At 37.1% G+C, this 15234-nt stretch overlaps 3 protein-coding genes across 8 annotated transcripts; all 3 read right to left on the bottom strand.

Annotated features, from left to right (window-relative positions):
* Window positions 1–919: 919 nt before the first annotated feature.
* On the bottom strand, window positions 920–3367 carry LOC137729121 (F-box/kelch-repeat protein At3g06240-like). 6 transcript variants are annotated; one of them, XM_068467954.1, is made up of 3 exons: window positions 3126–3367; window positions 2959–3038; window positions 920–2403 (listed from the first exon to the last, which is right to left on the bottom strand). In XM_068467954.1, exon 3 carries the CDS (start codon window positions 2345–2347, stop codon window positions 1190–1192), a length of 1158 nt encoding a protein of 385 aa, XP_068324055.1. In that variant the 5' UTR covers window positions 2348–2403; window positions 2959–3038; window positions 3126–3367; the 3' UTR covers window positions 920–1189. The 6 variants fall into 6 exon arrangements, with proteins under 6 accessions (XP_068324055.1, XP_068324056.1, XP_068324054.1 ...); XM_068467955.1 differs by having other exon boundaries at window positions 920–2397; XM_068467953.1 differs by having other exon boundaries at window positions 920–2364.
* A 1478-nt stretch (window positions 3368–4845) lies between these two features.
* LOC137730262 (auxin-responsive protein SAUR78-like) lies at window positions 4846–5485 on the bottom strand. Its single transcript, XM_068469320.1, has one exon. The coding sequence runs from the start codon at window positions 5395–5397 to the stop codon at window positions 4993–4995; it is 405 nt and encodes a 134-aa protein (XP_068325421.1). The 5' UTR covers window positions 5398–5485; the 3' UTR covers window positions 4846–4992.
* A 2277-nt stretch (window positions 5486–7762) lies between these two features.
* On the bottom strand, window positions 7763–13156 carry LOC137729028 (uncharacterized). The gene is made up of 11 exons (XM_068467847.1): window positions 12865–13156; window positions 12173–12361; window positions 12004–12057; window positions 10812–10922; window positions 10200–10262; window positions 9802–10056; window positions 9456–9602; window positions 9342–9369; window positions 9001–9071; window positions 8581–8640; window positions 7763–8188 (listed from the first exon to the last, which is right to left on the bottom strand). Exons 1-11 carry the CDS (start codon window positions 13075–13077, stop codon window positions 8120–8122), a joined length of 1260 nt encoding a protein of 419 aa, XP_068323948.1. The 5' UTR covers window positions 13078–13156; the 3' UTR covers window positions 7763–8119.
* Window positions 13157–15234: the final 2078 nt, after the last annotated feature.

The raw sequence follows: 15234 nt of genomic DNA, 5'->3' as shown, positions 1-15234 counted from the left end.
ACAGATGGAGAGCTCCATTGACAAATGTCCCTCCGTAACTATCCAGAAGATGGAAGGAAAGTCTTGAACCCTTGTCCATGAATTGGTTTTCAGTGACAACACAAGCACCGTGCCTCCATAAGCAACCTTCACGAACTTGTAATCATCGGTGGACGGAGTGTGACCAAAACTGTGGACATGAGGATGAGGACGCGAGCCCGTTACCGGTTCAGGACAAACATGAATTGGGATGGGGCAATCTGGCATTTTGAAGGACACTGCAGTGCAGGGATTGAAAACGAAGAAGGATTTTGGCTGAGGCACAATGCAGGCCAACCCATTACAGGAACCAAACATTTTGATCCAATCGATATCGGGGTTGTCCTTTAGTGGAAAATCAAGCTCCAAAGGCAAAACATCTCCATCATCATCTACAGGGGCTAGATTGCCCAAGGAATATAGGGAATTATCAGCGCTGATGCGAGGGGTTCTTCTGCAAATACAGTGGAAAATCAATCTCTCTCTCTCTCTCTCTCTCTCTCTCTCTCTCTCTCTCTCTCTCTCTCTCTCTCTGTGTGCTCGTGCCTTGGTATTTCTATCTTTATTTATAGTGCACTGGGAACTCAACTCATTCTGTTTGGAGTTTTGGACGAAGGACGATCATCTCCCTGGCTCTGAGAGAAAAAAGGTACAGAAAATACGAAAGAGCAAAACCAACGCCTCCTTCAAATGAAGCAAAATGAAACCAAAATGATGAGCATCGTAGGCAAAGTGAGATAGGCAAAAGTGTGATTTTATGTAGAATATTTGGAGAAAAGGTAAAAATTAAGCCTACTTTCTAATCGTTGATTCTCCTCTAATTTATTTAGTTTAAATGCTGGGAAAATAAAATGTATGAAGAGTAGAGGCTGGAGAATGACAATATCAAACAAAAAGAGACACAAAACCTGGCATGAATTCCCTATTGAAAAGTCAAGACACAAAGAACAACTTCATAAACCACTAGATCTAGACTTTATGCTTCATAAAATCGTAGTCGTAGTCATAGTCATTCGTTAACCTCGAAAACTACAATGTCGTTAACAGACTAACTGAAAACATAACAATGACCTGCTTTATGACTCCGCGATCAAATCATCACAGAATTTACATCAAAACTAAGTGAAAGGGTCAACAAGGAGCGACTTCATAAACCACTGGATCGACTTGCTCAGTTACTTGTCTTGGTCAGAACCTTGCCCAGCTCAGTTACAAGAAGCAAGTAGTTCATATTCACTAGGAGTAAAAACGTGTAGAATGTAATTGGAATTAGACGCAACTGCAAATTCTTGTGATAACTCGGAGAGATGAGGCTCTCCACATACACACCAGCACAGAATTTATCTGGAAGGCCATTTGCCAAGAAATTTTTGCAAGTCCCGTCATTTGGATTGCACAGAAGTAACTGTTTCCAACTCCTCGCCAGTAAGATCTTGTTATCCTTCCAGTAACATAATGGCTTCAAAGAAGTAGATGAATATGGTTCAGCTATAAAAATTCTAGTCCACGACTCCTTCACACCATAATCGTTCATAACCCAAAATGAGTATTCTCTATTATGCTGGTAAAGTAAACAAAGACTCCCTCCCAGAACGCCAGTTGTAAACGTCTGATAATCAGTGACAGAAGTAGGTGTGGGCAAGTCTGAGAACTTCTCCTCCGCTAAATCAAGAGCAGCAATGATACAGTTACCACCATTTTCAAGCCTTCCGCATAACCAGTGGACAGCTCCATTGAGAAACGTCCCTGAACCCTCCAAATGATGTTTGTAAGGAAAGTCTTGAACCCCTTTCCACGAATTGCTTCTCAACGAAAAAATGAGAATCATGCACCCATAAGCAATCGTGACAAACTTGTAATCATCAACAGAATGAGCATAACCAAAACCATATGCATGATTTAACCCTACTTCTTGAGGTTGTGGAGGACATTTATGACTTGGAATGGGGCAATCTGGCACTCTCAAGGACTCTCTAGTGGTAGGATTGAATATAAAGAAGGTTTCCGGCTGAGGCATGATGCAGACCAAACCATTGGAAGTACCAAACACATGAACCCACTCAGTGTTGGGGTGGTTCTTGAGCGGAAAATCAATCTCCAAGGGCAACATATCATCATCTAATGGTGCTTCAGGGTCCAAGGAGAATAACGAATTTTTAGAACTGAAAATGATTTTCTGCTTCTGGAACCGATCTAGATGGGTTTTGGTGAAGTGGGGTTCACTGGTTAGACGGAGCCACGACTTTGATATGCACCTGAATCGGCACACTGACTTGAGAGGAAGTCGAGAGAGTATATCGGCAATGATATCCATTGAAAGGTCTGGCATGTCTACTTCACTTGACACTGAGATAACAGACGTAAGTAACTTTGAGCCACCTAAATCTTGTTTGCACCAAAGCCCACATCACAAGTAAGCAAAATCAATAGTTCAAAAATTAACTAATAGATTTTCATCCACAACATTATATGCTTTTGGTTTAATTAAGCAATATATTCCATAAACAACAAATAATTCCCTCACATTCTGGTTCATGCATAAACAAATCATCTCTTCGAAGATTCCCCACATGCAAATCAGAGGATTTACCCTAAATTTCCAAAATCTTTCACCTTCTCAATTCTTTACACTAATGAAAAATAATTATCAAAGGAATAGTTTTTACAGCAAAAGCAATAATCCCATGTTCACAATTGGCCATTAAATGTGATAAATTACGGCAAATACTGCACAAAATTTGAGTAAAAAACTAAACATGGGTTTATACTAAATGAAAAAATTCTAATAAAAACCCATATATTTAAGAAATTAAAAACCCTTATCAAACAAAGCAATGGCAACCCACATAGACAAAATCCAAAACAAACCCACTTTAATAAAGAAAATAAGCAAAAGTTGGCAAAAAAATAAAAAAATACACAGCTAAAACGAAAAAATACCCAGAAACACGAGCGCGACGGCGGGGAAGTGAATCGACAGACAGCTCCGACTTGTCTCTCTTCGTCTATCTTAATCAGCACTGGAACACAAGTAAAAAACGAGTCAACAAAAATAGAAAGAAAAAAAAATGGAGTCCTGCAAATTTAAAAGGGGAAATTAGGCAAACCCTAGAAATGGGCTCCAAGAACTTCAAAAATCATACTCTCTTGTCTCTTCGGCCATCGCGAGTAGCTTAACGGAGAAGCTATGGGGAGTTGAAAGTTCGAATTTTTAATTTTGTCAGCAAGTTTGGTATTCATAAGGGGATCGTATAAAGGGAATTTTTTTACTAAAAGAATATTTTGCGTGCTGATCTTCTTCCGCTAGTTTTGTGGTCCGCTGACACGTTTGTTCCGCAAAGGAGGCATATTGTTTACCCTTCCATCTATATTTGTGCACGATTAAATGACGTCAATAATTTATATTTTTATTATTTTTTATTTTATTATCTTAATAAAAAAATTAATATAAAATGATAACGTACTTTAAATCGTAACAGCACAAAATATAAAAGAGTGAGAAGAGCACCAAACACACAGGAGGGCAGACAATCTCCCTTCGAGAAAATAAAACAGACGGGGAAGAAAAAGAAACCTTCTATTTCGAGCTTCGTAGAGCCAAAACTATGTGAATTTGGGATCTCGGCCCAGCATGAACAACCTGATTAATTGGACTGGCTTGGTTCTAGTTAGGTTTGGTTTGGGGTTTTGACCCAAAACAAAAGAAATTTCGTTCTCAGTTTGGTTTGATTTATCTTTCAAAAAGTATGTAGACAATTGGATTAAAATGCAAGTATCTTGTTCTATTTAAAGAGAATCAAGCCCTCAGTAGTTTGGCAAAGCTCTCAAACCGATGCAGCAATGTGTGTGTATATATCTTGACTTCTACATTCTAAAACACAACAACTCAATTGAATCGTTGTATGAGTTCAAATCTATATGCATAATAGAAAAATTCAAAGTTCCACCACATGACCTTTATTTGGACAATAAGAAAAACACTTAAAGTGGAGGAGTAGAGAGGATGATCGCAGGAGAAAGTGGAGTGTGAGACGAGGGCGAAGAAAATGAGAGAGAAAGGGTTTTATTTAGGGGTATGCCATCAACACACTCTTTTTTACTTTTTACACATCATTTATTAAATTCTGTCATTTGATCTTCTTCAATTTATCTGATCCGTATATGAGAAGTAAAAAAGGGTATGTAGATATCTCACCCATCATTTATAGGCTCTGGCATTACCACTTAGTTAATAGGGCAATAAACACAAAACACTAGGGCTTACTTAATGGTAAGAAGCATGGAGACTCATTGTAGCATCTCTAAAAGAGAAGTCAAAAGGTCCACATAAGCAAAATAGTGAAAAATACAGCATTAATGTTTTTCAACCGAAATGTCAATTCCTTTATGGCATGATATTTTTCGATACTAGTTTGATATACCTTCTGTTTTCTTTAGTGATTAATAATTGTTTTTCATCATTTTATTAATTTTTTATTTTAAAAATACTTATTGCAATCATGAAAAGTAAATAATGTAATAAATAATAGTTTAAATTTGATCTATTGGATGAAGAACAAAATTAAAAAAAAAAAATCAAAGTTTTAATATATCTCCGTTTGAGTTGGTCTTTAGTATTTGTTTGAAAACTGTTATAAGCATTTAAAAAAAAAAGATTATACACTCTAATAACAGCACCAAATTATTACTATTGGGCACTCCCCAAGTATCAAAAGCATATACAAATCATTTTAACATGCTTCAAATAGACTTAGGGACATTTATTTTAATTTTATATGAGAGAATTTCAAGAATATTGATAGAGTACAACATCATAACCCCATGACAAGCACAAATAAAATCATAGTAGCACGATCCATCAAATTAAACGCCATTGTGGTTACAACAAAAAATAAATAAATAAAACATAATCATCAATAGCAGCAAAGGAATGATCTTTGAATTAGCAGATCAAACACCAACAGCCCTAATTATTCAGAACACATAGAGGGCAGCCAATTCCTCCAATGACTCTGAAGTGCTACCAAAGCTGGGATCTTCTGCATTATTCTCCAGCATCCACAACAAGTGATCAAACAAAACCACCTCACAGTTGACAAATATATCATCCTCCTCTCCTCGCTTTTGCTTCGATGACTTGTCGATCAAGGCATTTAACAACGGATGATTGAGGTACTTTGAGCTAATCACGTAACGTTTCCTCGTGCTTCCTACATATATTATAGTTTGGTGATGATGATGAGGATGAAGCTCATGATTTTCATGCCTGAATATAGCTTCCCTCGTAGATTTCGACCTTAGGCTACTATACGACGACGATCTCCCTAGCTGCCTTGACAAGCTCTTGCACTTCCTTAGCAGAATATTCATCTTCTTCATCCTTAAAGACCCTTATTTTTTTATGATCGATGAGAGAGAGAGAGAGAGAGAGAGAGAGAGAGAGAGAGAGAGAGAGAGAGATGGGGTGTTAATTTGGATGGAGAAGTAATTAGGGTGATGGGAAATATATAGGAGGCTTGGAAGACACTCATGAAATCACAAAAGTAGGAGTTAAGATGTGAGGATTGGGTTGAGTTGGTGCAAAGTCGTTGTTTTCCGCTGCTGGAAAAACAAGTGGGGTCTATAAAATGTGCAACCGAACATTTTTTGGGCGACCAAAACAAGTCATCTGTTTTGCTGAATGCATATGTTGTGCCTGGTGCGGGGGGGCTTCTTTTACACACCTAGGTACAATAGACAGACAAGCAAGCACAAGCTCAGAGTAAGATTTTCTTCTCTCTAAATTTCGTTTCCCTCCAATCTCTTCCTATTTGAAGGTCACAATTAAGTCCACGCCAACATTTGGTGTGACTTTTTTTTTATAGAGAGAGTGAAAAAAAATGTGAGAGGAGAGAATTGGAGGGGAGGGAATTTAGAGGAAAGAGAACCCTACTCCAAATTTTAATTATCTAATAGTCTACCTACCAAAACTCAACTAGGCTGAGGAATTTAAGTGTTAATCAAGCATCATCTCAGTTGGTCACTTCAAAGATAACTATAATAAATCACAAGCAATAGCGGACACAACTAAAACTCACTTAAGAGTCCGACTTCAATGACATAAGCATTCAATGTTACGAGTGTTTTAACCTTTAAATTCGATTTCTATAACTATTAGATTTTCTGTTTCAATCTTAGTCATTCGTTTTTGGTATCATTTAATACTACGTATCATTGAAGAAATTTCCCTTGGATAAAGATTAAACAACAATATAATTAAAATGCTAAATGAAACGCTTTTGCAACAATCCATTCCCGTCGAGAAAACCCTTTTCGGGGCAGCAATCAATTACTTATATGAAAGAAGGTTTATCGAACCCCTTATGGACTCCAGTTCGAATCCCTCTTTCGTAATTTAAATAAAATTAATGCAAGAAAAATTGATGATTGCATGGGACCCTTGGAGTTAAAAATGCAATTAGGATGGACAAAGTGTTGATTACGAATGAAAAATGCAGATACATCTGTTTTCATTTTCTCCTAATAAGCTAGCTGGATTCCACCAGTCATGTATTGTTGTGTGAAGTGGCAGTAAACTGCTTGTTGTTGCTGAGAGTCTTGACAAACACCGGAAACATGCTCGGCCACTCACCAAATATGTTGAGAGCATCTCATCATGGTCCAGTTGAAATGACTCCATCTCCTCCTATTTAGATTGACATGTCATCCTCGTTTTGATTTGAGGTGCATGTTTTTCGACTAATTAAATCAACACAAATTTAATCCGCGTAGTTTTCAGATTAAGTCTAACATGGCTCACCATTAACATCATAAAAGATCTTAGTAATAGTGGTAGTAAACCTCCGGCATAAATTGTATATCAACCTTGTTTGATTTGAGAGGCATGTATTTCGGCTAACTAAACCAACAACAATTTAATCCACGTCATTTTCAAATTAGATGTATAAATCCTAGATACAGAAAAACTTCTTTGTTCTATCTCTCTTATTATGTGATGCGTCAAGTGAAGAAGTGAGACAAGAACAACAGGTGCATGCCCCATTTGCACGCAAGTTCTTCTCTTAGACACGGATCACTTATGGATTAGCAACCATGAGTATTTCGACCGACATTACCATAACCCAAACACATTCTTTGTATTTAGCACTAATCCGTCAATTTTGTGTTAGTTTCCAGTCGTGGTGTCATGTCATTCATCACACGTAAACATAACCACTTTGTCATAATCAAATAATTAAAGCAAGTGGGACCAAATCACATAAAATTCTGCTCAGACAAGGTGTGTGTTTTGGAAAATAATGAATGGTTTATTCTCCAGCCTTGTGTTCCAAGTCTGGATATATACAGCAGCAACAAGGGGATCTTCACTTGCTTAGAAGCAAAAACATCATTAATCGAATAATCAAAAGTACTTAAAGCAGCAGGGCCAAGTGATAAATCAATGTCTCCTCTTTTTGGCCAAATCACTAAATCTTGTCCCCTTGAAACCGAACTTAAAGACAAATTATTCTTAGTTGTTGATGGGGACGTCTGATCTTCGTCGCTTACTGCTTAAGAATTCATTTATTTTGCAGTACATTTTAATGTCATTTTGAAAATGCCTCCCACCCCAAAATTGATTTAAACTCCGGGGAAAAAACCGAGCATAAGTTCACTTGCGACATCATAAGGAATCAGGTGAAATCCTATGGGACTCAAAGATGAGACTATAAACACGATACGAAGCATGACAGGGCATGAAAAATTGCCTCCAAGCGTTCTCCGAATCACCTATTTATATAAAGATTACGAATGCAATGATGTTTACTAAAATACAATGAAGTCCAGTAAATTCAATTCACCCTTAATTGTTGAATTTCCATATTCTTTCTTGAATAAGTAGGATTTCAAAATCTTAGTTTCCAAAACATCAACAGTCGATTGAGCTATTTACCCTTCAAGCAAAATTTGGTACTCTCGACGTATAACAAAAGAATACTTCATCATACCAAACTCAGGACTTGAATGTAAATCAATGTCGTCCATCTTGTGAAGTAAGCTGCATCTAGTTGGTCCCCCGACTTAGGAAGATAAGCTGTTTCTGTGAAACCATATGAGCTTGTTAGACGTTAAAACGAAACAGCATCACGTCACCTTCCTGTACAATGTACTCTTTGCCCTCAGATCTCAACTGCAAACATCAGAGTAGATTGGGTGACTCAGTTTGATCTAGAACAATATTTACGGACAAGAGACATTTCACCGACAACAGTTTCTAACGTGTGTCTATACCTTGCTGGCCTTACTGCAACCCTTAAATTTAAAAGTCAAAAACAGAAATTCACATTTCTCATAAGGGCACTGGTTGTAGGAAACATAGAGGGTGGGACGAGTTGACCTATTAACGTTGTTTAGGATTTTACTTAAGTAAATCAAGTTGTAATTGCTTCGCACCGGTGTGATAGTGATAGTGCCCAGAAATAAATCCACGGCTCTATAATCTTGACCAAAGTTGGAAAGCATTATATGTGTTGCTACTAGCAAACAAGAGAATTAAAACCTAATAACAAGCAGAAAACTTACAACTCCTCTTTCCCTTGCTGCAGCAAGCGAACCAGCAGCGACAAAATCATCATAAGCCACCTAACAATAAAGAACAAAAATTGTTATTATTTTCATATTTCCCATGGATCATTTTAATGTGCAAGGACATGATCTCTTAGTTTCATTGTTCTAGTAACAGTATTAAAAACTTACTAAATAGCTAAACTGTTTTATAAAGAAATTATAAAATTAGCACTCCATTATTTGAATTTAGATTAAAGAGTTTATGAATATTAACTGCTATATGCTGTCTTAAACATTAAACAAAACTTACGTAGAATTGAATGGTTTGAAGCTCACTTCAAATTAAGTGATTCAAACCAATTGTTCAATCAAATTTAAAAATAGCTATTACCTATAGTGGATGAAAGAGTTACAACCTCTATCTATGATTCTTACCGTCTCAGCTCGAATGAAACCTTTCTCAAAGTCAGAGTGTATGACCCCAGCAGCTTGAGGTGCAGTCATTCCTAAATCAACCAAATACAAGAATCAGAGAACAACATTATATGATGAACTTGTTCATCGAACTTCCTAACCTATCTAAGTACTGGCAGCAAGGGACCTTATTTTCAATACAAAGAAAAAAAGATGGCAACGGCAATTCAAGTTTCCAAAAATGATATAGATAACAATATAGCCTATGCTAGCACTTGGTTGAAGCATTCAAGGTCCTGTCAGATGTATTTAATTATATGCGTTTAGTACACAAATTACATTTTAGCAAAACTAAAGCTCACCTGCAAGTATGGTCCATGCTTTTGTTTCCTGTAAACAACATAGCAACACCCTTCTTAACAAAAATGAAAAATGTTAACCACAATCAGAAAAATTCACAAGCTCATTCTTATAACCTTCTCTCCGGATGTAAAGTAAGTACGTAGCCCCAAAACACTATATGTTGCTCTGATAAGGTTTCCGAGACCACTTTCACCAACACCAAGAGATTCCAAAAATTCCGTTCTTTCTTCATATGGTAATTCAGTGAGCTCAGACTCAACCTGCAAATGCAAACTACCTAGTTCACATGTTTGAGTATAATAATTGAAGGCAAACAAAAACGTACGAACACAGATCTGCTAGTCTCAGACAAAGCATCACTAGATTCCTATCAAACATTTTAAACAGAGAGAAAGGTATGTTGTGATAATTTGCTCAATTTCAAACAATAATACTTATGGTTCTCATGTATCACCAAACCTGTGCAGAAATAGTCACAACTCCAGATTGCAACTCGGGAGCAAGATTCATCACTTCTTTGACGTGAGGATTAAGCTCAGGTTCAGCTAGATCAGATTCTGCAACATTAGCAACATATATAATAGGTTTCATTGTAAGCAAGCAAAGATGCTTCACAGCATCTTTTTCCAAATCTGTTAAAGTGACTGATCGTGCTGGTTTTCCATCCATCAGTGCATTCTGAATTTTGTCTAAGGTGGACCTTTCTGTTTCCTCCTGAAATTAGAACTCTGAGTCTATGATTTTGTACAACCTTAACACTTTGGGAAATAAAGGAGAAAAAATATTGAGGGGATATAGCGTGATGATAGCACATATTTGTGCACTGTACAGTAAGTTAGCATTGGACAAAACTATACCTTAGCTTTGGTTTGTGAGTCTTTTGCCTTTCCTTTTTTCAGCTTCTCCATTCTCTTCTCAATCTGCATTTCTTGTGAATAAGACAATTTAGTTCAATCAGCTCATACCATCTTACCAAGCTGGTGGTATTAATATTAAACACAAATAGCAGATGATAGAGGCCCCCTAAGAAAAAAGTTCAAGATGTTAAGACAAGGAATTCTCAAGACAGCGTTCTCATAAAAAATAATTATCTACATCATCAACTTTAAACCAGAAAATGGCATTAGCATTTAACAATATAGTTTGCATTAAATACATGCATACATATATATGGGTGGGTGTGTAGAGGGTTGTCTTATTCATACAGCTAGGATAAGGCACTGCGATTAGTTCACTGCCTAAATACTTCCCATAAATCATCAATTGAAAAGCTCATGAATCGATTTTAAGTCCTGGCACTTGTCATTTATGCCCAATTTCAAATCAAATTGGTTTTAGACCAACTGGTTTATTTTACAAGCAAACCAGAAAGTTCCCAGAAAGGAAGTGACAGACAAGGAATCAGGATCTACCACATCAGAAGGTTTGAGAATAATGGTAAGCTTATAGAGGAATGTTAATTAGCAAACCTGGTCCAGATCTGAGAAAATAAGCTCCAAGTTGATAACATCAATATCTGCCTTAGGATCAACTTTGCCACTCACATGAACAACGTCATTATCTTCAAAACAGCGAACGACCTGAAACAACAATCAACATGTCAATAATATTGTGGAGCTTAAAATTACTGATGAAAAGCACTACTGCGCAGTTGATAAAAAGATATGAATGATTTCCATAAACTGGTTCTTCTCTAAACTAAAATCAGGATTGTGAAAGACTTTACATTTTAATGGTTGTTCTTTACAGAAAAAAAAAATGTTATCTTAAATTCAAATCAAATTTTGTTCTATAAGATCAATATCCATCAGACTGGCAAAGGAGAATGCTAAAAAACAATGACAGTGCATGCAATGATTATACAAAACAAAGCACAAAGAAGAAGCTGGTCCCCAAAGTATCGACATGAAAAAAAACAATTTTATTAAAACGAACTCATAAAGTGTTTTTGCAATTCAAATTGGGGAAGGCTTCAAAACCTCTAAACAATAACAACTTTACTTGAGCTCAGTACAATGTTTCCTTTCTTCTAGTTTTTTTAATCAAAAGTACAGGGTTTTATTAAACTGATTTTGTTTTTTTTTTTTTGCAGTACCATAGATAGAGGAGCCAGTCAAGCAGGTAAAAAAAAAAGTAACAGAATGAAAAACAGAAGACAAGCAAATTCCAAATATAAAATAAAAAAATACAAGTGCTTGAAAGATTAGATTATTGCTTGTGATTATGCAGCCAGGTTCGGGTCCCGACTTAGTTTTCTTTCTCACCCTAGGCAAAGAAGATTTTAGATCATACTGATATGCACCAGCATGTCATTCCCCATCCCCAACCCATTTTATGGATAGTAATCTCTCACGTCCGTCGTTGTATGGAACCTAGGCTCTTGTGCTTAAAACTTGTTTTGTTATTAAGGAGAGCACCATTAGGCCTGAAAGTCGTTGGTTTGCATGCTACCCTTTACATACAAATATCATAAAATAATAATCCATGAGCATAAGAATGTTTCAGGTAAACTTTACTGTTGTTTGCCATGAGTTTTAACAAATAAGTACAAAATGGTCTCTTCTCAAAGAGCAACTAACCATTAAGAAACATGGGATTTTGAGTAATGATAGAAAGATGGTAATCACAGACGAACATGACCAAATAGTAAGAGATTGAAACCTGAAGTATGGAGTCCACCTCACGAATATTTGATAAAAATTTATTCCCCAACCCCTGCAAGTAATGAAAATAGCAAAATTCAGCTGATGCATTCTAACATATTGGCAACATAACTTAAAATCAGAACATGATAATGGAAAGAGAATAAGCAATAGCCATGCAATGTCACCTCCCCTTGACTGGCACCCTTGACAAGGCCAGCAATATCTACAAGTTCTATAGATGCTGGAACTGCCCGCTGAGATTTGCTGAGATCCGAAAGCACACTGAGACGGGGATCTGGAACTGCGACAATTCCTACATTCGGCTCTATAGTACAAAAAGGAAAGTTGGCAGCTTGAGCCTTTCCATTCTCAACCTACAGACACAAAAAACCATTTTCGTTTCAACACTGTGTATTGCTTATGATAATACACAGCAGACAAAATTCCAGATTCACAATATAACAGCCATCCGACAATTCGGCCAATACATTTATACGAAAAATTAACACTCCTTTCTCTTATGTGGCTGAAAAAGAAGAAATGGGAAAGTAACTACTGATGCAAACTATGCAGTCACAAATAAAAAATATGATCTTTTCTTCTGAGTAAAAAATAAATATACAGTATATTTTCTGAGTGAAATTAAAAATATGGTCTTTAAAAGCCTAAAATTGAAAATACAATCTTTTCTTCTGAGTGAAATTAAAATACAATCTTCCTGTGCACAAACAAACAGATAAATTGATAAAAATAAGAAATTCAAATGGAAAGATGGCTTATCCTTGCTTGCATTATCTCAGCAACCAAACACAAAAATAATATATATATATATATAGAGAGAGAGAGAGAGAGAGAGAGAGGGTTGGGTGGGGCATACGACGGCGTTGAAGAGAGTGGACTTGCCGACATTGGGGAGGCCAACGATGCCGGCTTTGAGGCTCATGCTAATTTTTGATGAGGACCCAGCAGAGAAGCGCCGCCTTCTGCCGAAACCCGTGGCTATGACGCCCATCAGCTGTTGATGGTTCCTCTGCTTCAGAGGAACGAGCAGAGACGGAAGCAGCTGACTGCATAGTCCTATTCGAGCCATTGGAGCTTCGAAGCAACCACAAAACCACAGAGAGAGAGAGAGAGAGAGAGAGAGAGTTCAATTTATCTGTTTGCGGGGAATTGTGTGTCGCTGTGTTGTGTGTATTGAGACGGAAATTGTTTTATTTATTTTTATTTTTTTATATATCTTTATTTTAAAAAAAATCGAGAAAATCCTCATATATTTTAATTTTAGAGCCCATATATCAGAAAATCAAACCTCCAACAATTAGATGGGTTCCAGTGAAAAAAGGAGCCAGATTCTCTGGTCTTCCATCTTCTGTGTCCTCCTATTTTGTATGATTACAGTTAAGTTATGTCAATATTTTATATTATTTTTTTCTAGAAATAATAAGATAAAAATGAATAGTAATATAAAATGTTGACGTGGAAATAGGAGGGCACGAGAAGTGAGAGGACAGAGAATCTGCCTCCGTGAAAAAAAAAAAAAACCTCTTGTCCATTGCTTTATATCACAATCTTTCCAAAAAAACCTCTTGTCCATTGCTTTATATCACAATCTTTCCAAGTATCCAGGGCTGATTTGAAACTACTTATGTAGAAGTTAATTATATAAAAGCATTTTTATTATCAATGTGTTGAAATTTTTATTAAAAATTAAAGTGTTTTCCTACAAAGAACTTTTGAGCTTTTTTGTTAAATATAGTCGAAAGCGATATTGGTTGTCCTAAAATATTTTTAGTCCTCAATAAGCAATTTCAAATAAGTTAATTATTCTTGGCAATAAGCAAGTTTAACCAAAGAACTACACTTGACATGTTTATACCTAGAACGGCAGAAATCATGAAATGAGTCATGAATAGAGTAAAGAACAGATTGACTATGGGATCAATTACCCCTAGTAAATCTAGCTTTCGACTTCTCATTGAATTATATATTGTAATATGACACAAATATGCTTTTGAATTTTGTATGTGTTAACAGTGAATTTATGAATCAAACAATTCTAAGAGCACTTCCATTGGGGATGGGATAGGCCGGCACATAGCTAAAAAAATGGCTCGGCACCTAGGGAAGTCTCTCAAGCCCACGGGATTGCCTGGCACCCAGGCCAACCCAAAATTGACAGACCTTGGGATTGGCCTAAATGACGTCAGGCTGACGTCATGATTTGAAATAAGTGACGATGAACTCCATCTCCGGTGAGGAAGACAGCTGGACGACGCTACCTTCAAGGACGAGGCTGTTGACTCGGAACTTGCTGTTGAGGATGAACTGGTCATGGAAGCTATTGAGGACGATGACATACAAATTCGGCGATGCAGCTGAAGGTCAGGGCGTAGGTCCAGAGGTGGCGGGTTTGGAGCTGGCGAGCCTGTGCGCCGATGTCAACCAGTTTGGGGCGGGTCGGACCGCAGAGGGAGGTGGAAAGGAAGCGGAGAATGAAGGGGAGGTGGGGATTTGATGGAGGGTGGAGATGGGGGGGGGGGTGTGGGGTAGGCATGCTCTGTTTTGAGAAGCATTTTTGGGGAGAAACTCAGAAATTAAAAATCAAATTATTAAATTTTATTATTTTATAATAAAAATTAATAATATTTTAATAAAATTGACTAGGCTATTTAGTTTTAGGAGTGAAGATGCTCTTGGCCTATTACTGTTCATTGAGGTCTATCACTGTTCACTGAGTGGATAAATGCGCTCGGTGCTGACACAAAGTCTTTAGGGGTGGAATTGCTATAATAACCCTGCTAGGTGAGTGAACACATTATTAAATAATTGATTGATTTGTCTCTAATCTTACTTCTATGTGATAGGTTTACTCTTTAGAGCAATTTGCCATAAAGCACCTCCAAATGACTAGGCATGTTGCACCGCTTCAATTTGGTCCGGGCCCCCATCACATTCCGGGCTCGACTCCAACGTAGCACGATATTGTCCACTTTGGGCCCCGACCACGTCCTCACGGTTTTGTTTATGGGAACTCACACGAGAACTTCTCAGTGGGTCACCCATCATGGGAGTGCTCTCGCGCACTACTCGCTTAACTTTGGAGTTCCCATGGAACCCGAAGCCAATGAGCTCCCAAAAGGCCTCGTGCTAGGTAGAGATGAGAATATACATATAAGGATCACTCTCCTGAACGATGTGAGATCTTACCGTAGTTATATTTACAAGTGCTGTTGTTAGAAGCACTTTA

This window comes from Pyrus communis, chromosome 3, assembly GCF_963583255.1.
Source record: "Pyrus communis chromosome 3, drPyrComm1.1, whole genome shotgun sequence".
NCBI lineage: Eukaryota > Viridiplantae > Streptophyta > Magnoliopsida > Rosales > Rosaceae > Pyrus > Pyrus communis.
The sequence above is the reverse complement of the archived record's forward strand: the minus strand, read 5'-3'. Positions and strand labels throughout refer to the sequence as shown.

Excerpts from the sequence above, each read along its gene's own strand:
- LOC137729121 (XM_068467954.1), bottom strand. The coding sequence starts at position 2,347 with ATGCCAGACCTTTCAATGGATATCATTGCCGATATACTCTCTCGACTT.
- LOC137730262 (XM_068469320.1), bottom strand. The coding sequence starts at position 5,397 with ATGAAGAAGATGAATATTCTGCTAAGGAAGTGCAAGAGCTTGTCAAGG.
- LOC137729028 (XM_068467847.1), bottom strand. The coding sequence starts at position 13,077 with ATGGCTCGAATAGGACTATGCAGTCAGCTGCTTCCGTCTCTGCTCGTT. Across the intron at positions 10,057-10,199 it reads ACTCACAAACCAAAGCTAAG|GAGGAAACAGAAAGGTCCAC; the intron begins GTATAGTTTTGT and ends TTCTAATTTCAG. Across the intron at positions 8,189-8,580 it reads CAGCAAGGGAAAGAGGAGTT|TTGAGATCTGAGGGCAAAGA; the intron begins GTAAGTTTTCTG and ends TGATGTTTGCAG.